This window comes from Canis lupus, chromosome 6 (genome assembly GCF_003254725.2).
Source record: "Canis lupus dingo isolate Sandy chromosome 6, ASM325472v2, whole genome shotgun sequence".
NCBI classification, from domain to species: domain Eukaryota; kingdom Metazoa; phylum Chordata; class Mammalia; order Carnivora; family Canidae; genus Canis; species Canis lupus.
Genome location: NC_064248.1, coordinates 28026246 through 28053388, shown reverse-complemented (window position 1 = coordinate 28053388; position 27143 = coordinate 28026246). Strand labels below are relative to the sequence as shown.

The 27143-nt window shown below is 48.8% G+C and overlaps 2 protein-coding genes across 7 annotated transcripts in view; one reads left to right on the top strand and one right to left on the bottom strand.

The window, feature by feature from the left end:
* The window catches only part of NDE1 (nudE neurodevelopment protein 1), a 28024-nt gene extending 18118 nt beyond the window's left edge, over positions 1-9906 (top strand). For all 3 annotated transcript variants that reach the window (XM_025416422.3, XM_025416423.3, XM_049111360.1), the window contains exons 5-9: positions 3481-3617; positions 5141-5320; positions 6667-6758; positions 7691-7842; positions 8675-9906. In XM_025416422.3, the coding sequence (XP_025272207.1) occupies positions 3481-3617; positions 5141-5320; positions 6667-6758; positions 7691-7842; positions 8675-8768 (655 nt within the window). In that variant the 3' untranslated portion in view covers positions 8769-9906. The remainder of the gene's footprint in view (positions 1-3480; positions 3618-5140; positions 5321-6666; positions 6759-7690; positions 7843-8674) is intronic.
* Positions 9907-10843: 937 nt separating this feature from the next.
* The window catches only part of MYH11 (myosin heavy chain 11), a 115364-nt gene continuing 99064 nt past the window's right edge, over positions 10844-27143 (bottom strand). For 2 of the 4 annotated variants that reach the window (XM_025416418.3, XM_025416419.3), the window contains 14 exons: positions 26781-26987; positions 25319-25423; positions 25079-25231; positions 24619-24867; positions 22823-23035; positions 22265-22477; positions 21860-22021; positions 21384-21512; positions 20956-21044; positions 20400-20523; positions 19574-19782; positions 18570-18678; positions 18307-18479; positions 10844-11553 (listed from right to left, as the gene is read on the bottom strand). In XM_025416418.3, the coding sequence (XP_025272203.1) occupies positions 11421-11553; positions 18307-18479; positions 18570-18678; positions 19574-19782; positions 20400-20523; positions 20956-21044; positions 21384-21512; positions 21860-22021; positions 22265-22477; positions 22823-23035; positions 24619-24867; positions 25079-25231; positions 25319-25423; positions 26781-26987 (2268 nt within the window). In that variant the 3' untranslated portion in view covers positions 10844-11420. Of the gene's footprint in view, positions 11554-14567; positions 14609-18306; positions 18480-18569; positions 18679-19573; positions 19783-20399; positions 20524-20955; positions 21045-21383; positions 21513-21859; positions 22022-22264; positions 22478-22822; positions 23036-24618; positions 24868-25078; positions 25232-25318; positions 25424-26780; positions 26988-27143 lie in introns of those variants that run through there. The other 2 variants (XM_049111358.1, XM_049111359.1) reach the window with 2 other exon arrangements.

The window sequence follows — 27143 nt, the reverse complement described above, 5'->3', positions numbered from 1 at the left end:
TGCCCCCCAATTTATTTTTAATGCATAGATAGCTGATTGTGCCAGTACTATTTATTAAACACTCATTTTTCCCACTGAGTGTAACCCAACTCTGTCATATGTTAATCTCTGACATATCCTGGGATTCATTCTGAATTCTTTATTTTGGTCCAGTGTACAATTTGTGAATTACTATACCAATACTGTAATGACTTGATTTCCGTGACTTTATAGTATGTGTGATTTTTAGCAAGCCACTGGCATACCATTGTTTCCACCCATATTTCATTGATCAAAGCAAGTCACATGGTCCAAGTCAAGAGGTGGGACAGTATATTCCACTCACAATGAGGCCATAGCAAGGATGTGGATGTAGGGAGGGTGAAGAATTAGGACCAGTGATGCAGTCTACCATGAAGAGATAGTACATTCACCAGTTCAAAAATAATGTACAAAAGGTAGAGTTTTTTTAATGCAAATTCAAGCAAATAGGGAATAAGGGAATTCATATTATCCCTCCCTTCTGCTCTTCCTACAAAGAGCATTCTATACACACTGTTGCACATCTTCTTTCACATAACAGTAGATCTTCGAGATTTTTCAGGACATAAAACATTCTTTGTTCTTTTTTCCCCAAGTGCATAATATTCTATTGTATGGTTGGTGTTGTATAATACATAATAATTTATTTGTCCAGTCCCCTGTGGATGGTTATCTGCTACATTTGCATTCTTGTGCAGTGATAAGCATTACTGTTACGAATGCTAAACATTGCTTGCACAGATGTTTATTTGTAGAATAAATTCCCACAAGTGAAATTGCCGGGTCAAGGGATAGATGCGTATGTGATTTTGATAGTTATTGCCCATTTGTTCTCTATATGGTTGTATCACTTTATATTCCCTGCAAGTATGTATGTAAATCCCTCTTTTCCAAATAGCTTCACTAACGGAGTGGTTTTCAAAACTTTGCATCTCTGCCAGTATAAGTGACCAATGGATACATTTCTCAATTATGAGTGATGTTGGTTCCTTTTCCTAATTTAAGAACTGTTTTATGTCTTTTTCTATGAACTGTTTATCTTTGCTTACTTTTAAATTGGGTTGTTTTTCATTTCTAGGAGATTGTTATATGTTTTGATAAGAATTGAAAATATTTGGAGTTTGGATTTGTCCTCCAGCTTTGTTGTTTACGTTACTGCCAGAAGTTATTTGATTTCTCTGTGGTTAGATATATCAGCCACAGTTGGAAGGGCGTTCTGCAGTCCAAGGTTTATAAAGCAGTTAGTCTGTGCTTTCTTTTTCTTGTCTGTCTTACATTTCATTATATTTTTTTAAAATTAAAGGTACATAGGATTCCCATTGTGGCCAAATGCTGAATTGTTTGGTGTTAAAATCAGATGAGGTAGGGGCACCGGGGTGGCTCAGTGGTTGAGTGTCTGCCTTTGAGTCAGGTCATGATCCCAGAGTCCTGGGATTAAGTCCTGCATCAGGCTCTCGTCAGGAAGCCTGCTTCTCCCTCTGTTTCTTCTGGCTTTCATGAGTAAATAAATAAAATCTTAAAAAAAAAAAAAAAAAAGAATCAGAAGAGGTAGAGGTGAAGCCCAAGTCATCATTATATCATGAATATTATATATACATATCATTCATATATATTCATATCATTATTTTTTTTTAATTTTTTAAAATTTATTTATGATAGTCACACACAGAGAGAGAGAGAGAGAGGCAGAGACATAGACAGAGGGAGAAGCAGGCTCCATGCACCGGGAGCCCGATGTGGGATTTGATCCCGGGTCTCCAGGATCGTGCCCTGGGCCAAAGGCAGGCTCCAAACCGCTGCGCCACCCAGGGATCCCTATTCATATCATTATATATATAATGACCCATCATTATAGAATGAATAAAGTTATGGAATACTGAGGTTTATTAAAAAAAATTAAGGGCACCTGGGTGGCTCAGTGGTTGAGCGTCTGCCTTTGGCTCAGGTCGTTATCCCGGAGTCCTGGGACCGAGTCCTGCACCAGGCTCTCCACAGGGAGCCTGCTTCTCCCCCTGCCTGTGTATCTGCCTCTCTCTGTATCTAAGACATTACAACTTTATTATAAAGTTTTAATGGTTGTATTTGGAAAATTTGACCATCTACTTCAAGAACAGTAATTTCTCAGCCCTACCAGCCATTTGCCTGTTAAAGTTCTTCTACTGTAGATCTGTTAAATGAAATGGCTTACTTTTAGGAAGGGCATAACCTTGAGAGACTCAGGGCCTAATTGGAAGTAACTAAAAATTAAATATATTCCTTAAGAGTTCTTTTTTGTTTAACATATGAATGCTAAGGTATGAAAAGGGTTAGAATTGATTTTTTTTTTTTTAAGATTTTATTTATTTATTCATGAGACACAGAGAGAGAGGCAGAGACACAGGCAGAGGGAGAAGCAGGCTCCATGAAGGGAGCCCAACGTGGGACTTGATCCCAGGTCTCCAGGATCATACCCTGGGCCGAAGGCGGCGCTAAACCACTGAGCCACCCAGGCTGCCCAGACTGATTTATCTAATTTTACTCTTCCATGTTCCTGTTACACAGAAGTTGGAAAAAAAAACTTCTTGTGATAACACATTACATCAAGTTCACCATCTTAACCATTTTTAAGTGTACAGTTGAGAAGCATTAAGTATATTCACCTAATTGTGCAACAGCTCTCCAGACCTTTCTCATCTTGTGACATTGAAACTTGGACCCACTAGACACTAAATCCTCCTCCATGCTCCTTCTGGCCCTCAGTAATCCCCTTTCTGTTTTCTCTGATTTTTCACTACTTTGGGTACTCTGTAGGAGTGGAACCCTACAGTATTTGTCCTCATGTGACTGGCTTATTTTCCCAGCATAGATCTTTGAGATTCACCCATGTTGTAGTGTGCGACAGGATTTTCTTTTCTTTTCTTTTATTTTTAAGGCTGCATAATATTCCAGTGTATGCACAGTTGAGTCAACACAGGTTTGAACTGTGTGGGTGTGCTCACAGAATTTTTTTAAATAAATGCAGACTGATACTATAAATGTGTTTTTTCCTATGATTTTCTTAATAACATTTTCTTTCACTTTATTGTAGAGTACAGTGTGTAATACATAGAGCATACAAAATATGTGTTAGTTGACTGTTGTTGTTTATGCTTTTGACCAATACTAGATGATTCATAGTTAATTTTTGGGAGTCAGAAGTTATATGTAGGTTTTTAATATGTGAAGGGTTGGCACCACTATCCTCCTCACCCGCTCTGTTCAAACACCAATTGTATATGCCACATTCTCTTTATCTATTTATCTGTTCGTGGATATTTGGGTTACTTCTGCTGCTTAATTGCTGTGAATGATGCTGCTATGAACATGCGTATACAATTATCTCTTTGAGATCCTGCTTTTACTTCTCTTGAATATATGCCCAGCAGAGTAATTGCTGGATCATATGGTAATTCCATATTTTTATTTTATTTTTTTTACCAGGGCCACGATCATGTCTCTGGAAGACTTTGAGCAGCGTTTGAATCAAGCCATTGAAAGAAATGCCTTCCTGGAGAGTGAGCTTGATGAGAAAGAGAATCTCCTAGAATCTGTTCAGCGACTGAAGGATGAAGCCAGAGGTCAGGCGGCCATGGCTTTGTTCTTTGTGCCCTCACCAGTGTTTTCCCCTCTCCCTCCCTGAGAACAGCTTGTCCTGCAAGGTTGCCCAGCATCACCTTGGCTGGAAATCCATGCTCCACTTGGCACATGAACAGTCTGGGTCAGAGGGTATAGAACCACACTGGGTAGCCCTCAGCCTCAGTCCTGACCCCTTGCTAAGAACTGTCTGATGTCTGGCCCTGTAAAGACCCCTTGTGGTTATTTAAACCCACCCCTAGCTTTCTGATCAGTAGGGGTATAAGAGTTTTGTGGGGAGAAAATTCGTGTTGATGGAATTCCGTGCTAGCCCACTTGTTTTTGTGGCTTGATGGCAGCTGATACATGTGCCTTAGAGCACTGAATTCCCGTCAGCATTTGCTCCATGGAAGTTCACAGTTCGGGAGATAGATCTAGGTGCAGAAGAGATTTTTTTTTTTAACATCCCAATTAATTGTTCATAACATTAATTTAGTTTCTAAAATAGAGCCAGTAGAAGGGGGATTAAAAAGAAAACACTCTTTAGGGGATCCCTGGGTGGCGCAGCGGTTTGGCGCCTGCCTTTGGCCCAGGGCGCGATCCTGGAGACCCGGGATCGAATTCCACATCGGGCTTCCAGTGCATGGAGCCTGCTTCTCCCTCTGCCTGTGTCTCTGCCTCTCTCTCTTTCTCTCTCTGTGACTATCATAAATAAATAAAAAAAAAAAAAGAAAAAAAAGAAAACACTCTTTAAGCTTGAAAGATAGTTTATTTATTTAAAATATTTTATTTATTTATTTATGAGAGACACAGAGAGAAGGCAGAGAAAGAAGCAGGCTCCCTACACGGAGCCCGATGCGGGACTCGATCCCGGAACTACGAGATCATGCCCTGAACTGAAGGCAGAGGCTCAACCGCTGAGCCACCCAGGCATCCCATTGAAAGGTGGTTTAAATTCCTATCAGTAGTGAAGTGGTTAAATAAGTTGCATAGATTTATTTTCTGGAATGTTAAACAATTGTTAAATTATAGATATAAATATAGTTAGGTTAAGATATACTGTCATAGTAGGTATGTTTCTATTTATGTTTAATAAGAATTCCTATTTGTCTAATAGAGATCTATGTAAACTGTATGTCTGAAAATACAGAGAAAAAGGATTGAAAATATCTCTCCATATTATAGTGATTATGGGTAAGGAGGGGCATTTGGGGATGGGCTGGGAGAGCATATTTTCATTTAGTATTTATTCCTTATTGCACTGAAATTGCTTTTGAAACAAGGAAAGCAGTAGTGACCTGCCACTGCCATAGTTTAAAAAAATTTTTAAACCTTAATGTTTTTATTTAAAACATCTATAATTTTCCAAGCCTACTAGGCCAGGTCCCTTGGGTTTCACTTCATTGAGGGTTTCACCTATGATTTTCCATTCTGGTACTTCTTTTCCCTGACCAGTGTCTACTGTTGACCCTCCCCTCCCCCCATCACCCGAAGCAAGGACCTAATCTGAATCCTTGTCCTGGCTCAGATTTGCGGCAGGAGTTGGCTGTGCAGCAGAAGCAGGAGAAGCCCCGGACCCCCATGCCTAGCTCGGTGGAAGCCGAAAGGACAGACACAGCTGTGCAGGCCACTGGCTCTGTACCATCCACTCCCATAGCTCATCGGGGACCCAGCACTAGCTTAAACACACCAGGGACGTTCAGACGCGGTAAGGGAATGGCCATTGGGAGGATTTTCTCTGCTTCACAAAACTCTCCCAGGAGTCGGGTTCTGGGTGAGACAGACACTGGGTGTGTTTAAAAGGAGCAAATGGGTGTTCCCAGGGTGGGGGGCAAAGCTTTGAGATAAGAAGAGCTTGGTTGTGAGGTAATAGGGAGCGATGGAGTCTGTGGCCAGGAAAATGGAAGCCTCATCTCGAAGGGGCAGCTGCCACTCTGCTCCTACCCCAGGCATTAGCAGACATTCCCAGTCTTCATTGGAAGCCAGAAAACCTCTCCTTAAATCCTCTCCTGCATTAGCAGACATTCCCAGTCTTCATTGGAAGCCAGAAATCCTCTCCTTAAACTTAAACACAAAGTTTCCAAAGTTGAAAATTGCAGTAACCAGATAAAAAAAATGGAAAAGCATTCTGTGAGTCCAGCAATATTTCCATCTAGAAGTAGAATCCAGTATAACCTGGGCTGTATGGTTAAAAAAAAGAAAGAAAAATTTGAGTTTTCACCCCAGCTCCTCTGCTGATTAACTAAGACTGTTACTGGGTCACTTAATAGCAAGTAACAACAATAGACAACTATTGGGTACTTGGTATATGCTCATTAGCCACTCTGCTTCAGATGCTTTGCATATATATGACCTCACTGAATTCTCACCACAGGCCAAGATGCCAGTGCTGTCCCCATGGGATGGGTGAGGAGATGGGTGAGGACACTAAGGCCCTGATAAAGGAGCTTACATCAGGTCATACAGCTGGTGAATAGCAGAGTTGGGATTCAGACCCAGGCCTAGCTGGCTCCAGGGCTCACACTACTACTGACTATTTTATCTGTTAGCCTATTCCCTGGGATCAAGAGACTGGTGAGACTTCCAGAATCCCTGTCTAGAGCAGGGCTTTCCACACTTCGGTATGCACCTAAGATTCAGCAGGTCTGGGCAGGGCCTGGGATCCTGCATCCTAACCAGGATGATGCTGGTGCTGCTGGTCCTTGGGTCCTGCTTAGAGGAGAGAGAGGGGCTCTGGAGAGGAAGCCCCCTTACAAATGTGGTTTGTTCGGATGATGTTCATAACTACATGGAATTCCTAGAATTTCAAGAAGACTTGTTTTGATTTTGCTTTAAAAGAATAACACATAAAGATAAACAATTAATACGGTAGTTTTAAGGCTGCAAACGGTTGCTCATCAAGTAGACTTTTTCTGTCTTAGTTAGGCAGCATCTAGGATTGGAGGGCAGAGTTAGCTTCCTGCGCTCACACCCGTGGTTCTGCATTTAGGGATGTTTGTGCACAAACTTTCGACTGTGGGTTGGTATTACGTGTCCCTCCTTTTGCACACCCAGGTCTGGACGACTCTATGGGTGGGACTCCCCTCACTCCTGCAGCACGGATATCGGCCCTCAACATTGTGGGAGACCTGCTTCGGAAAGTAGGGGTAAGACTGCCACCTCCCTGGGCTTTGGTGTGGCTCCTTGCCTGTTTCAGGATATCGGAGAGGGGTGACCTGATTAGTTCTTCTCCCCTTTAACAGAGACTCCCTGCATTTTAGGCAAAACTCTGGTTCTGTTAGTGTCCTATAGCATCATTTGAGGGCATTCTGTGGGCATTGTTATTGACGAACACCCAGAGCTCTAACTCTCATCCCTTTGATCCCTGGGCATATCTTTCCCTGCCATTTTTCTTTGGAATTTGAGAAATTTGGTTGGTGTCTGTTTTTTTTCTTAATTTGAAAAAAACTGAGAACTGAGAAACATTGTAAAAATTGCTTCCTCTTTTTAAATTTCTTAGGGAGGGACGCTTGGGTGGCTCAGCAGTTAAGCCACCTGCCTTCAGCCCAGGGTGTGATTCCAGGGTCCTGGGATCAAGTCCCACATCGGGCTTCCTGCATGGAGCCTGCTTCTCCCTCTGCTTGTGTCTCTGTCTCTCTCTGTGTATTCTATGAATAAATAAAATCTTTAAAAATGAATGAATAAAATTATTTATTTATAAATAATTATAATTATATATTATATCATAATTATAAATAAGCAAAATTCATTCATTCATTCATTTATTTATTTCTTAGAGAGTTAAAAAACAAAATCTTGAAAGGCTAGGACAAAATCCAAAGTGGATTTCATATTTCCCATAGGCAGAACTAGATGATTGGCAGGGTTATTGAGTTTCTCAGGAAGCTCCTAAGAATGTCTGAGGCTAGTGGCTCTAAAAGTTAGATATACATTAGGTCCCTGCAGGGCCCCACTTTGGAATTCCACTGTATAACACAATTTGAGAACCACCGTTGCAAGTTATTGTCTGTGTTCAGGCTCTGGGTGAGAGGGGAGTTCTTGTCTTTAACTTGAAAGATGAAAATGTGTTTCTCTGCAGGCCCTGGAGTCCAAACTTGCGTCCTGCCGGAATTTTGTGTATGATCAGTCCCCAAATCGAACAAGTGGCCCAGCCTCCGGGCGGGGGAGCAAGCACAGAGATGGCAGTGAGAGACAGCCAAGCAGCACCGGCGTGCCTCTGGGTGATAAAGGGTCAGTACCTTTAGCTCTCCATTCCAGGTGGGAACCTCTAACCCCTGACCAGTAGCCATTTGGGAAAAGCTGCAGGGTTATGTCTGTGAACCTTGGCCCACCCCCTTTGAGACAGAGTTAGGTGGTATCTTCTGGTTAAAAGTAAATGGCCAGGAAGAGGCTCGTTTTCATTATTTGATGCTGCGGCCCCAGCTCCTGGTCACCCTGTGAGCACATCCTGTATAAAACACTTGCTTGGGACTTGAGCTTCAAACACTGCTCTGCTTCCCCCAGAGGAGGATTTTTTTTTTCCTTAAAAAAAAAAATAAATAAATAAGATCTTTAGAAACTCAGGAAGTAGGCATTCAGTTCTAGCCAGACTAGATTCCTGAAGCTAGTCACCTGATGGGAAGACACAAATCTGATCTCTAGCAGCATCGTGCGTATTTGCTTACCTGAGGAGCATAGGGGCAGCTTCTAGATTGATTAATTTTCTAAGCTGTGCCACCATTTTCCTGGCCCCCAAGCCATGTCACTGTGGCAGACCTGTCACCATGGCAGACTGCTGGCGGGAAAGGAAGACTCGTTTTGTATGGCATGCACATAACTTGCAGCCCTGTCAAAGAGGATGTCTTTAGTGGGTCTTCTATGTGACTGGGCTTCTCGTGTGGCCTTGGCAGTGTGTGAGCTAGGTGGCCAGTGTCCTTTCCTTCATTTCATGGGAAAGAAAAATGACACCCAGGGAGACATTGCTCCTGACTCCTGATACTCACTCTTAGAACTTGCAGGCCCCAATGCTAGCCAGTCTGTAACAGCTGTAATGTCCACCTAATTTGGTTTGCTCTGTCTGAAGGTTGGGAAAACGCCTGGAATTTGGGAAGCCGCCTTCAAATATTTCCTCACCGTCGCTGCCGTCAGCCCAGGGTGTAGTCAAGATGTTGCTTTAGGAAATCCACGGAAGCTGAAGCCCCGGTGTGCCTGTGCGGGAATCGTACCTTTCTTCCCCTCTTTAAACTAGGTTTTTGTGTTTTGAAGCTAGTTTGAGAAATAGGAGCAAACAGTCACATTAGCCAATGAGGCCATCGCCCGTGGCCCCAAGAAATGTTGTATCGTAATCCCCATCCTCCTTGCTGGTGTGTTGCAAATGGGACAGGGACAAACCGGAGCCTTTGGAAAGGGTGCTAAGGTGTGGATGCTGAGGCTACCCCATCATTGTGAGCTGACCAGACTCCCGAATGGTTTTGAGATGCGTTTTTAATGTCTGGAGATGCCGTAAAAGTGGGATGTGAGCCCATCTCAGACTCAGGCTATCTTCTAGAACAAAACTTTGCTCTGTGGCACAGGAAGGGTCTGTGTGATGAAATCATGTCTAGGAGAGCAGAGTAGAATAGACACATGCCTTTTAAAAAAGAAACTATGGTGTAGTGTGCCTCTGGGACATCTTAATCTGCCTCTTACTGAGGCATTTGGAGGTGTGCTTGTTTCAGAGGGGATCTTGTGTAGACCAAGTCAGTTGGAAAGTTCGCATCCTCTTTAGATCGATCCTGATCGTTAGTTTTCCTGGAACTTCTGCCCTGGCCTGAGGTTGACCTTTGCTTCAGGACCCTGACAGTCTTTGGGGTGGCATGGCCTTATGAATTCAGCCTTTAAGAGCAGGACTTCATTCAAAGCCTTGATAAAATCATCAGGGTGACCTCCAAATAAGATTAAACCACAGGATTGTTGTTGGAAGCTTCCTTGTCAAAGAAGAAACAAACATGGGATTTCCACTCGGATGTTGTACGTACCCAACCCTGCTTGTTGTGAACTGTGTCTCGCTTTTGGAGGAAAGTAAAAAAGAACACATGAATTCAGGAGCATGCATGCAGCTTAATGACCTTTTTTACTAAGTTATTTTTCCAAAAGAATAGCAAAAATATCCTTGAGTTAAAAATAGAACTTCACAAGTGCTACTGAAATTCAACAGAGAATTGATCTCTGGTGCCTGGTTCCTTACCCTGGGAACATTCTAACCTGTATCGGTAAAAAACATACTTTTATTTTTTTAAAAGAACAATAAAATCAAGAGAAACTAATTTTCAACTAGCTTGTGGTGGTGGTCAGTAAATGTCGCTTTATTTGTGCTTTTATGTTTGCTCGTATGGTGGTGAAAAACTTGGTTTTTAACCAAGTAACTATGGAAAAAAAAAAAACCCCAAAACCGTCCTTTTAAAAAATGCCCCCTCAAGTCGGCTTCTTAGTGTGTTTGGGATATATTTGGGTTATTGCTCAGGGTGTATTCGCATTTGGTCATTGGCTTGAGTTTTTCAGTTTGCATTCTTTCTTTTCAAATCTATTGGGCCTGTGGAGTCCGTACGCCGAACTGTTTTGTGTCAATTAGGACTTTTGCAAAGGATCTCTGTCTAGAACACTCAAGCTGAGGAAGGAAAAGACCCACAGTGTGGTGGTTGTACGGCCCCCGCAGCATGAATGGTTTTTATATTTTTAAAGGGTTACTTAAAAGGAAGGAAAGGAAGGAAGGAGAACATGTGAGAGAGACCGTACGTAGCCTAAAACATTGACTCTCTGGCCTTTACAGAAAAAGTTTGTTGACCTGTGCTGGATGAAGTCTTGTGTTTTTTTTTTGTTTTTTTTTTTTACTTTAAAATTCAAGCATGTTTTATATTCTTCACAGTATGTCTGTCTGTATGGGTTTGGATTGATAAGGACATGCTTCCCGGTCTCATTCCTTCTTCCTGGGGCCTAGAGCTGCCCACCTCTGGTTGGAGAAGTCTCTTTACACAGACTCCTGTGACATCTCTACATGCTTCTTTCTTTCTTTTCTTTCTTTCTTTCTTTTTTTTTTAATGGCCAGCTTTGGGATCTCAGACAACTTATTTCACCTCCCCAGCCTTCAGTTTCCCCGTTTGTGAATGAGGAATAAACTGACTTCACAGGGTCGTCGTAACAACTCAACGAGAATCCCCCCCACCCCCCCATTCTTTGACTCTAGAAAACAACAGAAAAGCTGACTGCATTCCAGTGATTTATAACCTTTTATTAGTGAGGGTGTCCTTAAGTACAATCGGGGTGCATATAAAACAGTGTAACATTCCTGCTCTTACCCGCTGGAGCAGTGTCTCCTTTTTAATTCCTGTGACTACCGAAGGCACTTGGTCTCCGTGAACTGTGTGCGTCTGAGGTGTGTTAACCAGGAGGGGAAAAAACTCAAACGGGCCCACTCGACACATTGGAAGGGTACACAGGTTAGAGAATGACTTGGGAGTGGGAGGCGGCGGTGGCACCCACTTTGGCGATTTTTTCCCCATGTCACGTACACTAAGTTGCCAGGGATCAGTTACTGTGGTTATATGTTTTCCCTAAAAACTCAGAATCTCCGCACGATTCACCGCTAGGGGGAGCGAGTGTGTCTGTGTTGCCTGTTGGGTTCTTCTCATTGGGTACATCACTCAAAAGTTCCAATGATACCCCGGACTCAGGGCGGTGGTGTTTATATTCATCGTGAGAGGTGTCTGTGATGTTTGGAATTTGAAGACGGGTTTAGACAGTGCTAAGCAGAGTCCACTGGGTTTTGTTTTGTTCTGTTTGGAGCAAGTTGTTCATTCACTGGCTTTGGTTCCGTTGAAGTCGGCGTCGCGAGCATCCACTTCCTCGTCAGAGCCATCCGCGTTTTCAATAACTCGACGTCCTCCAGACCTTCTAGAGGGAACAAAAGCGGTCTCGTTTCCTCGCCTGTGGGATTGAAGAGAATATGTGTCTATTGAGTACAGAGATCTCTCTTGAGATGGGGAGAGATTTTTCAAGGGGCAAAAAACACACGCAGACAAACTCAAATGAGATACAAATACTCAGGTTGAAGTCAAGCCCTGACCGGTCTCAAGGTACAGTAGCATTTTATCAGCTTGCATGGGGGGGGGCGGGGGGAGTAGATTTTTCAATGTAAGACTATCTGCATTTAAAAAAAAAAAATCTGGCTTGGTCATCTAATGACCCATAGGATTCTGGTCTGATGGGGTCTTTATTTAGAAAAGAATTTTTTAAAAAAGAGGTCAAGTGGGGGCTGACACATTCCCGTGGGTTTATGCATACTCTGTGGGGCCAGTATAAAGGGGAACATGTTCTCATGCTGTACTTCCTTGCCTTCAAAGGGTAAAAAGAAAAAGGGGAAGGGGTCTTAGGTTTTCAATTGGAAGGAGGTAGAAATGAACATAGGCAGTGTTGAAGGAAAGAGGTCATTGTGTGGATGCCAGAAGGATGTTCTTGGTTAAAGCAAGGCAGGGCCCCCTGCTGTGTAGAGCAGAATTCTTGGTGTGAGTTCTCACAGGGCAGAGGTCTTACCTGATTCTTACTTACCATGCAGGCACCATGCATGGCCTATAAAGAGGTGCTACAGTGAATATTTGCTAGATAAGACCTGTTAATCCAAGGGGTATTTTAGCTCTGGCAGGACACCCGTTTCTTTGTCTAAGGACTCCCATGTCTGGAGTACTGGATGCCCTGAGTTACTGCCAGGGCCTGCCCGGGGCACCTGAAGCGAGACTTTGCTTAGAAAAGCAGGCCGGCAGAAGGAGAAGTTGAATCCACCTGCATTCAACCTCCTCTGCTTGGAAGAAACGTTTGCCATCTCTTCTGCAACCACACCAATAATTGTGTTGGGCTCCAGCCATCTGGCCCCGTTTGACCTGAATCGGAGGACAGGTCTTAGCTCATTTTAGGAAGCCTAAGCCGAGTACAGACTTTCTGTGATGAAAATGACCTGCTTCGCCACCTGAAGTTACTGGACAGACAAGTCACAAGGGAGAGCCCCATTTCAGTGATCGATTGTTTAGTCAAAAGGGGCAGCTCAAGAGAAGTAAGATTAGAGGCTTAAGCAAGGCCTAGAGTGTCCTGATCGCTCGCTGAGGAGGGGAGTCTCAGCTTGAGCCTTTTGGGGTCCGAGGATGGGAGAAACATGGATGGGTTGGGAGAACCTGCCCAGGTTCAGAGTATGGTACTTTCTAAGGGGCAGCTATCAGGAAGGAATTCTCCCAAGTTGTAGCCACTCCCAGCTAAAGTCTCTGGCCGGCCTCACTCACATCCAAGGGAAGCTTGGAGGTGCTCAGTGCCCTTAGAACTCACTGTCCATCACTCTCTGTCTCTCTCTTGAAGAGACCTTAAAAAGTATTCTTTAGCACTGTCCTTTCTAAGAACCTGGGTCCAGGAGAAGGGTCTCAGAGTACAGGACAGAAAAAGTGGCAGCTGCTGCTTGCATGTCTCTCCTCCTGCTTCTACCCTCCTGGTTCAAAATTCCTGGGACAGCCTCAGGCTGGGAAACTGTCTCGCCTACCATTCCAGGCTCCAGGCACTCTTTATCTCTTGGGACAGTCTGTATTTGGACGTTAAAGTTCAAGTGATAAATGTGTTCCCTTGACCTAAGAGGTCAATCAAGCCCTGGGTCACCAGAAGCCCCCTGCTCGGCCCCCAGTCCTGAGAGCCTATCTGCCAGTGCAGGTGTCCTGCTTGAAGGAACTGGTTTCAAATCCAGGGCAAAGGTTGGCACTGTCTGCCTCACAGGAAATAAGGGACCCCTCTAAAGATTGCCTGCAAGGGTCTGATCCTGGAGAATCTGGCTTCTATTCATGGGCTCAGAGAACTTGTGCAAGGCACCAGTAGTGCGCCAAGAATCCGCACAAGAGTATGAGCATTTGCTTTGCAAGACCTCAGTTCCCCCGTCAACCAGGGGGTCCCATCATTCCAGTCTGAGCTGGCAGGAGTGCTGCTCAGAAGCTGTGTCATAGAGGCTGAAAGTTCTCCTAAAGCTCCTGCCAATACCTCAGTCAGCTTCTTAAGTATTTGGGTAGTGGCAGCAAAGCTGAGATTCTCCTACAGAGCAGAAGGGACACCGGCTGGGGCTCACTTGGCCTCTCGAGGATGAAAGGGACACCAGGCCACAGGGCCTAACTTCACAGGTGATGAAGCTCTTAGACTCCCAGACAAGTCAAGGCTTCTAAACTCTTTCTTGTCAAGGGCCCTATGTTCTTTCTCGAGTGTTGGGTGTCCACTCCCCACTCTGAAAATGTGCCCACAAGACCTGGAAAAAGCTGTGCCAGGACCACGTGTGGCTCCAAGGTGACCAGCGTACACCCCCGCATGCTGGAAATGCAGGTAGCAGGTAGGCCTTACTTCAGCCTCACGCAGCCCCAGCAGTTGTACAACGTGCAGCGAGAGCTCATTTCTTTCACAGACGTGTTTGTGAAAAGCCCAGCTGCGGGGGGCAGAGGGGGTGTGACAAGTTGCTGAGCTGTGGTTACCATGAACCTGTGCTCTGTGAATTCTGATGGGTGAGCCAGACCAGCCAGCTTGAAGCCATTCTCCGGAAATGGACCCAGACTGTGGAGCTGTCAGACACACAGCCAAGCATCCTAACAGTGTGAGAGAGGCCCTCTTGGGCAGGTAAAAACAATCCAGGTGATACACACGCAGCCTCCAAACACTCGTCAACACACGGTGACAAGGACACACTGGGTGCCATGTCAGATGCCAAGGCAGAAGTAAGGAAGGAAGATGGGTCAGGAGATGAAATCTTCTTCGGTTGATCTTGGCTGCGATGAAAGAGTTTTGACCTAAGATACCCATGCCTTCAGGTTTTGCGGCAATCTCATGGCAATTTGGGGGGACCAAAAAAAGGGGGAGAGGGAGGGCAGGATAGCAGGAAAGAAGTGGACCCGAGTACAACATACATGAGCTGTGAAGCTAGAAGGCATGATACCTGGTGAGTCATTGCGGAGTTTCCTGGGGGAGGGGCCCTCTGAAACAGAGAGAGAGAGTCCCTGGTGGTTATCATCCGCAAACGAGAGGGAGTCCGTTTAAGTGTGTTTTTAATCATTAAAGGCATTCACTTCAATTAAGTCATTAAAGGCACTTAGAAGTCAACCTTGCAGTGAAGCACCCGATACCAAGAGCTCTTAGGCTGGCACATGTAAGCCACTGTTTCCACTGAAAAGCTCGTGTTGGAGATGACTGGCGTTGTGGCAAGTGCTGGGTACAGCGGTCAGGCTTTAACGGGAGCGCATGTTGGGATTTACGTAGTCAGGAGAACTATGAAACTTGCTTTGCAATTCCTTGTCCGCTGAGAGCTGGCGAGGCTCGCCAACCTCATTCAAAGCTCGAGTGCTTGGCTTTAGGTTTTGCTCATAGACAAGACTCAGGAAGCAGAAAAGTTATGATCTGTCTGCACCGCACCTTAATGTATGCTCCTACTAAGACCATAAGGAGCCGCGTGTTCAATACTGGCCTATACGGCCTAAGAAGGGTGGTTTGTCTGGGGCAGAACCCACGGGGGATGTTCAGTGTGTGCCAAAAGGATCATTGGTCCTGAGAAAAGGGAGCAGTGACAGCTTAGGGGTGACGGAGCCAGAATGGCTGACTGCTTCCCCACTGCTCAGCCCATCGCCGAGGAGGGCAGGGTCCAGTGGCCAGCAGAGCAAATTCCAGGGGTCTGCATGGTGAGAACAGCTCTCTTGCTGGCCATCCCCCTGGGGGTTGCTCCCAAGCCCCTGCTGGACCTGAGGGGTTATGTCTGGCTTCCATCCCCTCAGTGGGACCCACAGACCCTCACCTTGCATGACCTGGGGTCTGCTTCCCGAAGCCCTATACTCTGCACCAGCCCCTCTCTTCCTCATTCTGAAAGAAGTTTTGGCTTTCCCCTCATCTCATGCAGTGGATCTCAGAGTCTGGAGTCGATATGGCAGGTGGTTTCATGGTTCCTGGGCATGCCACTGGATAACTCAGTTGCACAGTGACAATATTCCCTTCCCGACTCTTTTTAAAATACATCAGATTATGTCAGAGACCGTCTTTTTGGTGCTAATGTCTTCTCTCACTCCCTTGTTAACTGAAAAGTAGGCCCTCCGGTCCTAGTCCTCAATTTATAGCCACAGTAGCTAGAATTCATTATTTTGTTTCCACTTATTTTAATTTTGTTGTGACCTGTTAATGCTGGTGATGCTGGTTTAACAATACAGGGGTGGTAGATTTTAGTTGCAAATAGGTGTGTGTATGATTAGAACAGTTAATTTCAAAGACAACGTGAAGTCAACGATGGTACAGGGAGTGAGAGACTAAGGCAGAATGGTCAAGGGGGTATGACAACGAGGTTGGGGAAACATCATCTTTGACTCATTGACTGCAGGTTTGTGCCCAGCACCATCCCAGACACCGGGGATGAATAAACAGACAAAACCTCGGTGCTCACGGAGCCAGAGTGAAGGCTGCAAATGACATACGTAGACTAAATAGCAGGTTACAGGGTGACAGATGGGTAGGAAAGAGGAGAGTGAGGGAGTGAGGTTGGAAGTTGTAAACAGGGCAACATGGATAAGTCAGTGCTTAAGGAAGGGAAGGAGGGATCCAGCTATGTGGAGAGCTGGAGGAAGGGCATTCGAAGCAGAGGGAACCACCAGTGCAAAGGCCCCGAGGCAACATCTGTTGCCTCCAATAAGAATTGGAGGGCTTATTTAGGAGGCAGTGGACAGAGATCATTAGGGCCTAGTGGAACCAACCAGCATAAAGATGATGCTTTCAATCTGAGTGAGGTGGAAGCCATTGGATAGTTTCAAGCAAAGGCAGGTTGTGACTCACCTCCATTTAAAAAGGATCTCTCTGGCTACTATGTTGAGAACAGACTGTAAAGGCACAGACACACAGAGGCCCCTGAGGAAGCTGTGAAAGTTATCTAGATGGTAGGAGAAGGTGGTTTGAACCAGGATGGCAAGGAGCACTTGGATTTTGGGTGTACGATATTTTTAAGGGAAAGTTAACCGGATTCTCTGACAGACTGGGTGTGAGGTATAAGGGAAAGGGAAGAAATAAAGTATGACCACAGGATCGTGGCCTGGGTTAATGACCGCTTTATCACTCCAGTTGCTGAGCTGGAGAAGTCTGTGAGAGAAGCTGGTTTAGGGGTGAAGGGATTCAGTCAGGCCTCAAGATCTGAGCTGCCCGTGAGGCACTGTGGGGGGGTGGGGTGGGGATGGCTCACAGGTCTGGGATTCTAGGAAGAAATCTGGGCTGGAGATAGAAACTAGGAAGTCACTTGCCGTTGGTGGAATTCAAAGCCACCAGGCTGGTTGAGATCACCTAGGGAGTGAGCAGAGATGGAGATGAAGAGAGACCAAGATGGTGCCCCGGGACAGGCCAACAGCAAGCCGGCCTGGAGATGAGGTACCAGCAGAGGAGACGAGGAAAGCCAGAAAAGTAGGAAGCCAACCAGCTGAGGGGAGTGCTGGGAAGCCCAGGACATTCTGCAACTGAGTCAGGTGAGACCTGCACACTGATCATTAGGGTTTTGTGGTAAAGGGGAGGAGGGGATGAGGCTCAGAGGTTTCCTCAGCTCATGGAATGACTCTGTTGAGGGAAGACGTTACAAAGGAGAGAAAGGTAAGAATTTCTGGAACAACGTCGTTGAGTGAAACAGAGGTTACATCTAGCAGAGGTGTTGGCCGGAGCTGGTGCTAGACCGTCCAGCCTGGAACTGGGGACAGAGAAGAAATGAGTGCAGGTGTCGGGAGGTAGTTCGATGGGGAAATGGGAGCTGGTAAGGATGGGCAGGTGGGAGAAAGTCTGGGGAGAAAGGGAAAAGCAGAGGCCCAAGAGAGTGGGAGGATGAGGGGAGCCTGAGGTCCAGGCAGCACTGGTGGGGTGCACCCCACGTGGCCGTAGAGAACAGAACACCCCGCAGGAGATGGCAGTGCGCTTGTCTGCTTTTCTCAAACCACTCTGAGCAGCAGAAAGTAGGAAGGGTGATTTAATTTGGGTTGTGTTTTAACAAACTAAAGAAGGCAGCAGGCAGATGACTCGATGCTTGAGGGGCAAGTTAGAGCCAGTGGTAGAGCCCATGGAAGGATTGCGGAGGGGAGACGGTCAAGGATGGGACCTAGCTCCAGGCCTGGAGGTGCAGGGGTGTGGGAAAGAAAATCTAACCCCGGTTAGGGCAGAGGTTCTTGACCACAGGCATCTGCACCCCCAGGGGAATTGGGCAACGTCTGGAGACATTTTTGGCTGGGACAGTCCAGAGCGTGCCACCACTGCATTCAGTGCGGAGAGGCCGGAGATGCTGCTCAACATCCGACAATGCACAGGCCAGCTCTTGTGACCAAGAACGATCAAGCCCCAAACAGCAATGGTGATGAGAGACCCTCAGGGTAGACCAAGGAGCGGAAGAGAGAGTCCAGAAAAGGGGCTCCGGAGAGAAGGGACGTGTACAGCTTCAGGTGGTGGGGGTTTATCTCCTCCTCCTCCTCCCCCTCCTCCTGCTCACCTGACCATGGGAGGGGAAGGACAGCAGTCCTTTAAACACTGGAGGGAGGATTGGCGCCCCAGATGGGTGCCTGGCCCACACTGGTGCTGCGGGAGTCGGAGCCTCAGAAAGGAGCGGGGCATCGGGGAAAGGGAGCCCTTGCATCTATAAAGAAATTCGGTGGGGCACGTCAGGCCAGCGAGCCTTACCTGAGCTTGCTCTTGAGCGCATTCACCTCGCGGCCCATGGCCTCGTTGCTCTCCGTGGCTTCATCCAGCTCCCGCTGCAGCTTCCTGCGGTTGGCGTTGATGCGCTGGGACTCCTCCTCCGCCTCCTCCAACTGCCTCTTGAGTTGCTTGACCTTCGCGTTTCCTTTCTCTGCCTGTCAGGGAGAGGTCTGAGGGTCAGGGCAGGGGTTGGGGGCACCGCTGGAGTCCCTGCAGGGCTGGGAGAGGCCCGGGAGCCGGGTCACCTGCTCCTTGTATTGCTCTGCCATCTTGCGCTCGTCCTCCACCTGCAGCAGGACCTCCTTTAGCTTCTTGTCCTTCTGCTTCAGCGACTTGGCGGTCGCCTGCTTCTCTCTGCACACACACAGGGGGTACGGATGGCTTCCCGCGCCGTTGGTGTGGAGACCTGAGCAGCATCTCACCCACCAAGGGCTCTTTTCCTGAGGCCCAAGTCAGGGTTCATCCCCCAAATCACATAAAGCACTGTATTTGGCCATAAAAGGAATGTAGTACTGACACCTGTTCCGACACACGTGGACGTTGAGGACATGCCCAGTGAAAGAGGCCAGTCACACAAAAAGGCCCATTTATAGGAAACATCCAGACTAGACCACAGAAACGCAAAGTAGATCAGCGGTTGCTGAGGGCGGGGAGAGACAGAGGGTGATGGCAAAGGGGCACAGGGTCTTAGGTGACGAAAATGTTCTGTGGTTGAGTATGGAGAGGGTGCCCCTCCCTGCGAATATACTAAAAGCCATTGAGCTGAACACTAACAGGCTGAATGCTGGGGTAGGCGAGTTACATAAAGCCACTACCAAAATAAAAAGAACGGGTCGGAACCCGGGCAGTCTGATGGTGACAAAGGTGCCGTGACCGTACTTTCTCAGTATGATGAGAAGCATTACCATACTTGCTTGTGCTGCACGGGTTGCTGATTTGGACTCTTTGTGGAGCCCTTAACATGACACCCTGCAAAAACGCAGGCCAAGGGGAGCTGGCTGGCTACGCCCCCCACCCCCCCACCCCCAGAGGAGGCCCTGCTACTCAGTGCTATTGGTAGGGGCCTCCTCTGGGCCAGGCCCACCTCCCTCCGGTGTCCACACGCAGGTCTCCCAGCACACCTGCAGTGTGGGTACCGCTCGGCTTCTTTCCCGGCCAGAACGGATGCCCTGAGAGCTCTCCAAGTGACCCCCGCCAGCCACTCACTATCAGGCAGGCAGGGTGTCTTTGGAGCCCAGGCCCCACCTACCTGGCCTCCTGCTCGACCTGCTCCTCCAGTTGTGCGATCTTGGCCTCCAGCGCCGCAATGGTGGATTTGAACTTGGACTTGACTGCCCCCTCCATCTCCTGCAGCTTGCTCCGGAGCTCCTTGTTCTGCCGCTCGAGCTGCTGTCTTGCACTCTCGTTCTTCTGGGCCGCGCTGCGTTCCGTGGCCAGCTCGTTGTTGAGCTGCTCAGCCTGGGGAGGACGGTGAAGGGCATGAGGTGGAGGGCACAGAAGCCTGGGGTGGCCCGCTGAGGTGACAGTCTTCTCCTGCTGCCCCCCAGCCTTCTTTGGATTCTGCATGTGCCCTTGGAGCTGGAGAACCCAGGAGCCCTCCCCACCTCCTCCAGCCACCAGCTCCTTTCTGGGCGCAGCTCAAGAGGTGGTGTCCCAGTGCCACCCAGGCTCCCCGTCTCCAGGTCACACGGTGGGTCCCCAGCACCTGTCACGGAGCTGGGACTCAGTGATGTCACTGAGCGCTCACCAGTGTAAGGCCAGGGTCTGGGGCTAGGGACAGAGCAAGAAGTAGACCCCCGAGGCCCTTCCTCTAGACACACATCATCTGCTGGAGGGGCCAGACATACACTGGCCACCTGATGAGACACTGCAGGCTGGCATGACGTGCTGTGACAACGGTGCTGCGTAACTGTGAGAGGGGCAGCCAGCAGATGTGCTGGACCCCTGCTCCCTGCTCCCCTCCACCCCCACCCAGGCCTGGCACACAGAAGCCTGCAGTGCATGTCACTGGACCAGTGCTGGGCTTCTTACAGGGTGGAGCCCAGCTCCGGTGCCTGCCCCGCTCCGGCCCCCACCTGCTGCGTGGCCTTCCGCACGCGGTCGCTCATGGCCTCCATGTTGCCTTGCTCTTCCTCCAGCTCCTCCTCCAGCTGTGCAATCCGGGCCTCCAGGCGGCGCTTCTCGTCCTGAAGTGTATTCCTGAGGGAAGTGCAGCCACGTCTGGTACTCCAGCCTCCAAGTTTAGAAGATTCCCTCTCCTCGGAGGAGTGATGCCTTAGAGTTGCCCTCATTTATAGCAGGAAATGGAGGCCCAGAGACTTGTCCAAAGTCACAGAGCTGGGAAGCAGGGAGCCAGGACTCCTATCTGGTTGGTATCGGCAGAGCCACGCCTGGTGCAAAGAGCAGCTCTCTCCTCTCTGATGTCCTCAGCTGCTCCTGCCCAGCCCCAGCCCCACCATGCTGTTCGTTCAGAATGAATGAAACTGGCCACACACTCAAATGGGGTCTGAAGACCTCCACACTCCTATGACAAGCTCAGCTGGTTACTGTCATCTTCAGCATTAAAATAGGTGCCCCAGGAGGCTCTCCCATGAGCTGCCTCTCCCTGCTCCTCCCTGCGTGGCTCCATACCTTCCTGAGACACTGCTGGCCAGCTCCTCGGCCAGTTCCTCTTTCTCCAAGTCGGCCTGTTTGCGAGCCCGCTCAGCTGCAGCTAGATCCTGGACGATGGGGGTGGGAGGAAGGACACTTGTTACCTACCATGGAAGGGCTGAGCCCCACCCAAAAACCCACCTGCTCCTATCACCAGGCCCCCAGCAGTTTCTGTGACCACTCTTGAAAGTGGCTGTGACTTCTCTGAGCCCGGGGGAGGCCCTGCCTCTACACCAGAGGAGGAAAATCCTGTGTCTTTCCCTGCTCGTCTCTCCCTGGCCTTACTCTGGGGGTCCACCTACGTGGAATGCTGGATGAGGGAAAGAAATCTGTGGGTGCACACACTAGGATGCCAGGGGCTCCTATCATGATACCTCCATCTGAGCCTCTTAGCGAGAGGGCTTTACCTCCTGGAGCTGCATGAGGTCTGCTTCTAAGCTCTTCGCTTTCTTCTCATTCTCTTTGGCGGTGGCAAAGATCTCATCTCTGGAGGCACGGGCATCTTCCAGCTCCCTTTGGAAGTCCTTCATCTGAGCCTGCACGAGTCAACAGGAAGGACAAGCTAAGATGTCCTTACTTGCCAGATTATGCCAACCCCTAGGATTTTCCACAATTAACCACAAAGAAATCCCTGTTGCATGAGCATTGCCTACAACCTTGCACAGCCAGGTTGCTGTCTGGGGGCACCGTTCTGGATGGCAGTGGAGATGTGGTCTGAGGGCGAAGGCCAAATGCCTGGTAATGGTGCCTAACCCAGGGCAGGAAACACCACCCAAGTGCCGAACTGTGGTGGGAAACCACCAGCTAGTAGGCCCCGGTGCTGTCACCGGGAGGGAGCCATGCCCTCCTTCCACCTGTGCCCTGCATTCAGGGCATCACCCACCTGCAGTTTGCGAAGCTGCTTGATGGCTTCTTCCCTGCCTTTGATGGCCGAGTCGGCCTGCAGCTCCAGGTCTTTCAGATCGCCTTCTAGCTTCTTCTTGGCCGCAGCTGCCAGGGCACGTTGCTTTCTCTCATCTTCCAGTTCTGTCTCGTATTCGTGAAGCTGATCGAGGAGGGTAGATGTGCGCTGCTGGGCTGACCTGTCCCATGGGGAGGCCCTCTCCCCACCTCAGCCAATGTTCAACAAGCTCCCAGGTATGCACAATCCCCTGCAAGGTGGGTCTGCTCCTCCCCAGGTTGCAGGGGAGAAAACCAAGTCTCCCTTGGGCCAGGAGGTGGTGGTGGAAGGAAGGAAAGCTCTACAGACCTCCCTCTCCCCGCTTTTCCCTGACCTGACCCAGATTACCTGCCTCTGGAGCTGCCTCCTCTTCTCCTCGTTCTGTTCATCGCGGGCCTGGAGGTCCCGCTCAAACTGGCCCTTGAGGGCCTGCATGTTGACCTCGAGCCGCAGCTTGGCATCTTCTGTAGCCTGCAGCTCGTCTTCCAGCTCCTCCAGCTGGGTCTTCATCTCCTCCATCTGGGTTTCCAGGGCCCGCTTGGACTTCTCCAGTTCATGAACCTTTCACATGAGAGTTGGCTTCATGAAGGTGGTCCGGCAACCCACGGTGACAGGAAGCTCATTCAGGTCAGAGAGGTGGCTTGTTGCCACCCACAGGATGCATGGCCGGGAATCAAGACCAGAGCCTTTCCTTTGGGAACCCTGGACTCAGCCCCCCATGCAAACCGCTGTTCCTAACCAGCCCCCATGTGTGACAGTCAGAGGGAAGCCTTCATTCCTGATGATCATTTCACATCAAAGAGGCACAGAGCCAGCCCCCCTCATCCCACCCCCAACAACTGGTAAATAGTGGGGACGGTGGGTTGGTGAAACATAAACAAGCCAGGACAATGAAGAGGGACTTACGTTCTTGCCCACATCATCCTTGGAGCTAACCAGATCCTCCATCTCGGCCTTGAGCATTTTGTTGGTCCTCTCAAGTTCCTCTTTGGCTTCTAGGGCCTCCTCGAGGGCTCGCGCCAGGGACAAGGCCTTGGTCTCCTTTTCCCTGGCTTCTGCCTCCGCTCTGTCCCTTTCATCCGCGTATTTGGAAGAGATGCTTTTCTCCTCAGCCAACAACTGTAACAACAAAAGCCCCGGAGGTGATACCCAAAGGCATACCCAAAGTTTGGCCTTCATGTCATTGCAAATATGGGCTAGAAGCCTTGTGTCCTGCTAAATTTATTCAGGGGCAGGTCTAAGTAATTAAGATATCTATGGAGAGAGTTAATAATAAGCTTGCTTCTGACTTCCAGGTCAGCCTTAGGCAGAGCCAGCATCTGCCCAGCCTCTGTGCTCGGAAATCACTTGTGCCGCCCGTGTTGGTTAGAACACACTGCTACTACTGAGGTCAGAGTGACACTTAATCCCACCAGGAGCCAATAATTGTTTTTGTTTTTTCACGGCCATTCAACGCCGGCTCTCTAAAGCGCTCTGTGAGCTGGAGTAGGGAAAGGGTGAGTGTGTGGATGGAACTGCGCGCGCGCGCTCACACACACACACACACACACACACACACACTTATTCCTCCGCTTGGAGGGACAGTTCAAAGAACACTCTGTCCTGATGTTAACCTCATCTGTAGAGAGCTCAGCATATTATACATTGAAACATCCAAAAACAAGATTTCTAGAAGTCACCAGAGACAGGTTAGTATTAGGGGCCCCCTAAATAGCACAGTCGCCACAGAATCCTACACAATAGGTGACAGGAAAATAAATAAAAAATGTGATCTCAGGCCTTCAAACTGAGAACAGAGCAGCAGAATGGAAGCAGTGAGGACAGGCTGACCGCACCGAGACGGAAACTGGAAGAGCCTGCACGTCACCTAGAAGACTGGTACTCTGGGCCCCCATGCCTCTGGCGCTGGCCTAGCACAATCCCCAAATTGATTTTTAGGACAGTCCCCAAGTCACTTGCAAACCAAATGACATTTGTTAGATTTGAGTAACATATACAAAGTTGGTATTTAGGGGTTTAGGCCACACAGGTATATGCATTTATCAGCACTCAAGAGAGTGTATGCTGAAGATTTCTGCATTTCCACATAAATTTTTACCTCACAAGAAGCAAAATTGTATTTTAAATGAGAACTCTAGCTGATAGTGTTGAGGTATGGAGGGGGAGGGCTGTAATTTGCTTTGAAATGCATCCAAAAGATAAGATGCCATTGACAGCTGCAGTTTATCCTTATAAATAAACATGTAATAAAGCATGTTTGGTAAAACACTGATGATCGAATCCAGGTGTTGCCTGTTTCATGCTTTGAGCGTCGCACTGTGCTAGAAATTCTCCAAAATGAAATGTTAGGGGAACGTGGTTATCTAAAGGGTGGAAACACTAAATTACTTGGAATATTCAGGAGGTACTCAATAAATACTTGCTGAGTAAATAAAGTAAGTCTCATTCCAGGGCTAGAAACTAAGGCATTGGTGGGGTCTCGGGCGAGCATCACGGTGGGGGGCACCTGGCAGTTACGCCCGGGCACTGCCGCCGTCCTTGAGCCTCACATTTCAGGGTCACCCAAGGCAAGCTAGTTTTCCATAGCTGTCAGCACAGCAGGGGCTGGGGTGCAGGTACACAGCAGCCACACCGGCTGCCTCACAGACCCACCGACCCCAGCCCATGTCCTCAAACACAGTGGCCCACCCTCCAGCCCTTACCTGATCGAACTTCTTCTGCTTCTTTTCCAGGTTGGACACCAGTTGCCGCTGGTTGTCCAAATCGACGACCAGGTCGTCCAGCTCCTGCTGAAGCCTGTTCTTGGTCTTTTCCAGTTTGTCATAAGCAGCTGCCTTCTCTTCGTACTGCTGGGTGAGGCCTTCGATTTCCTTCTGGAACTTCTTCTTGCCCTCCTCCAAGGCTTCCACGGTGCTGGCAAAGTCCTGCAGCTTCTTCTTTGAATCGGAGAGCTAAAACGGCAGTGCCCAGGGTCTGGTGAGAGGAGGGCCATTGGGTGATTCCCATCCCCTACCCCCACCCTGGGAAGAGACCGCTTTCTCCTCGTTGGAGACATTCAACATCAGGGGGAGCCAGTGAGCCAGTGCTCTACTGGGGCACAGCCGAGCTCCTGATGGGCCCTCGCGGCTTAGACCTAGAAAAGCAAGGACACACAGCCAGCACCTGGATGTTCAGAGTTGAGATGTGGCGCTCCAGGTTCTGCTTGGCTTCCATCTCCTCGTCCAGCTGGTCCTGCAGGCTGTTCCTCTCATCCTCCAGCTGGCGCAACTTGGTGGACACGTTGAGTTTCTGCCGAGTTTCTTCTTGAAGCAGCTCCTACAAAAGGACACACAGAAGTCCCAGGGGCCCACACGCAGGAAGCTCCTACCCCTGGTCCCTCTGGGTGGGCGGCAGGATACCCACCTGAGTGTCCTGGAGCTGGGACCCAAGGGACGCCACGTCCTTGGCCAGTTTTATGGCCTTCCCCTCAGCCTCGTTGAGCATCCCTGTGACACTCTCCACTTCATTCTGAGGATGCCAAGAGACTGTGGTTAGAACCTCCAGAGCGGGACCCTTATTAAGCTAGAGAAGCCCTCTTAACTCACATGATAGGTCTTGTGGGAATCCACTGATTGAGAAATACCCGAGCCATGATGGGGCTGATCACGGCAGTTCCGTGGCTCCCACAGAAAGTGTGTCACCTACAAGTTGGGATGCCTGGTTCTAAGAACCTCTTAGAGCCCCAAACTCGTATTGCACTCTGTTTGCACCAAATAGATCCTGGGTCCTTGCCAAGGTTGGCAAAAATGAAACAGCAGGTTCGAGAGCCCGACACAGAGCTGCTCTGGACTCACCTACTCCCTAACGTTGGAGAAGAGGATACATACGGCACCTCTGCTTCCAGGGGCCCTTTTACCACCACCCTCTTCCTCACCCCTTACTCTTTGCCCTTTCATTGGCCCCATGGCCAAAACCAGAGATGCAGGAGCAGGTCCTTTTGGAGGTATCAGCCTACCATCTGTCCTCTTCCCACTTACAATGAGGATATAAATGATCTTTACTCCTCTAGGATATCGCTTATGTTAGGATAGCAGAACCTCTGCTCTCCACTGCTTGTGGGGAAAAAATCCTATTTAATGCTCCCCTTGCCCCCTTGTCCCAGACTGTAAGCACATTAAATATTTATTGAAAGTCTGCCTGTATTCCATGAGTGGAAGTCAGGCCAGACGTCTCGTCAAAGCTACGTAAGACCAAAGACAAACAGACCTTGTGATTGCTCATCTTAAAAACTATCAATGGCTTCTTGTCACTCAAAGACCACGTACATGTTATAGGACCTGGAGGACCCTGTGTCACCCGGCCACAACCTACCTCTCTAGTCCCACTCTGTACCATGTTTCCCCTGCAGCTCAGCATTCTAGCTCTACTTCTGTGATCTCTCCTAATTTCCCACTTACCCCTGGGCCCTTGCACATGCTGTTCCCTCTCCCTGCTAGACTTCTACTTATCTCAGACTGTACCTCCTTCTCAGTGAAGCCTTTCCCGACTCCTCCTCCTCCCGCAGGCCAGGCCCCTTGTTACCTACCCTTACTACATCATTTTACATTCATTCATGGGATTATAAATGCCTTTCCCTCCCTCAGGTCAGAGTTCTGTCGGGGCGGAGGCAGGGCCTGTGTCTTTCTTGCTGTTATATCTTAGCTTGGCCTGCAGCAGATACTCTGATACTTATTGAATGAGCAGATGAAGGTCTCTACAGACTGGAGCATGCAACAAGAGGACCACCAACTTGCTTTTCAGCAAGAGAGACTTCAGTTAGCTGGGAAGAGCTTCGGCCCCCACGGAGCTGGGACCAGGGGGGATGCTCGCTGCGTTGCCACCTCACCTGCAGCTTGTGGACCTTGTCGTTGAGCTCAGCCCGGGCCCGCTCCCCATCGCTACACTTGGACTGCAGCTCCTGCAGCTGCACCTCCAGCTTCTTCTTCTTGTGTTCCACCTCCTGCTTTGCCTGGTTCAGGACCCGCAGCTCACCGGCCAGGTCTGCGTTCTCCTTCTCCAGCGTCTGCTTATTCTTGTCCAGGTTGGCCTTGGCCTGGCCAAACAAACAGAGGGGAAGGAAAGCATCACAGCTCTGACCAGGAAAACATTTTGAGATGGGAGCCCACATTACCTGGCACACCACTTGCTACTGTTTCCCCCAACCCCTCCCCATCAGGTAGGTTCCAGGGACTCAGGCTTGTCCCCGCAG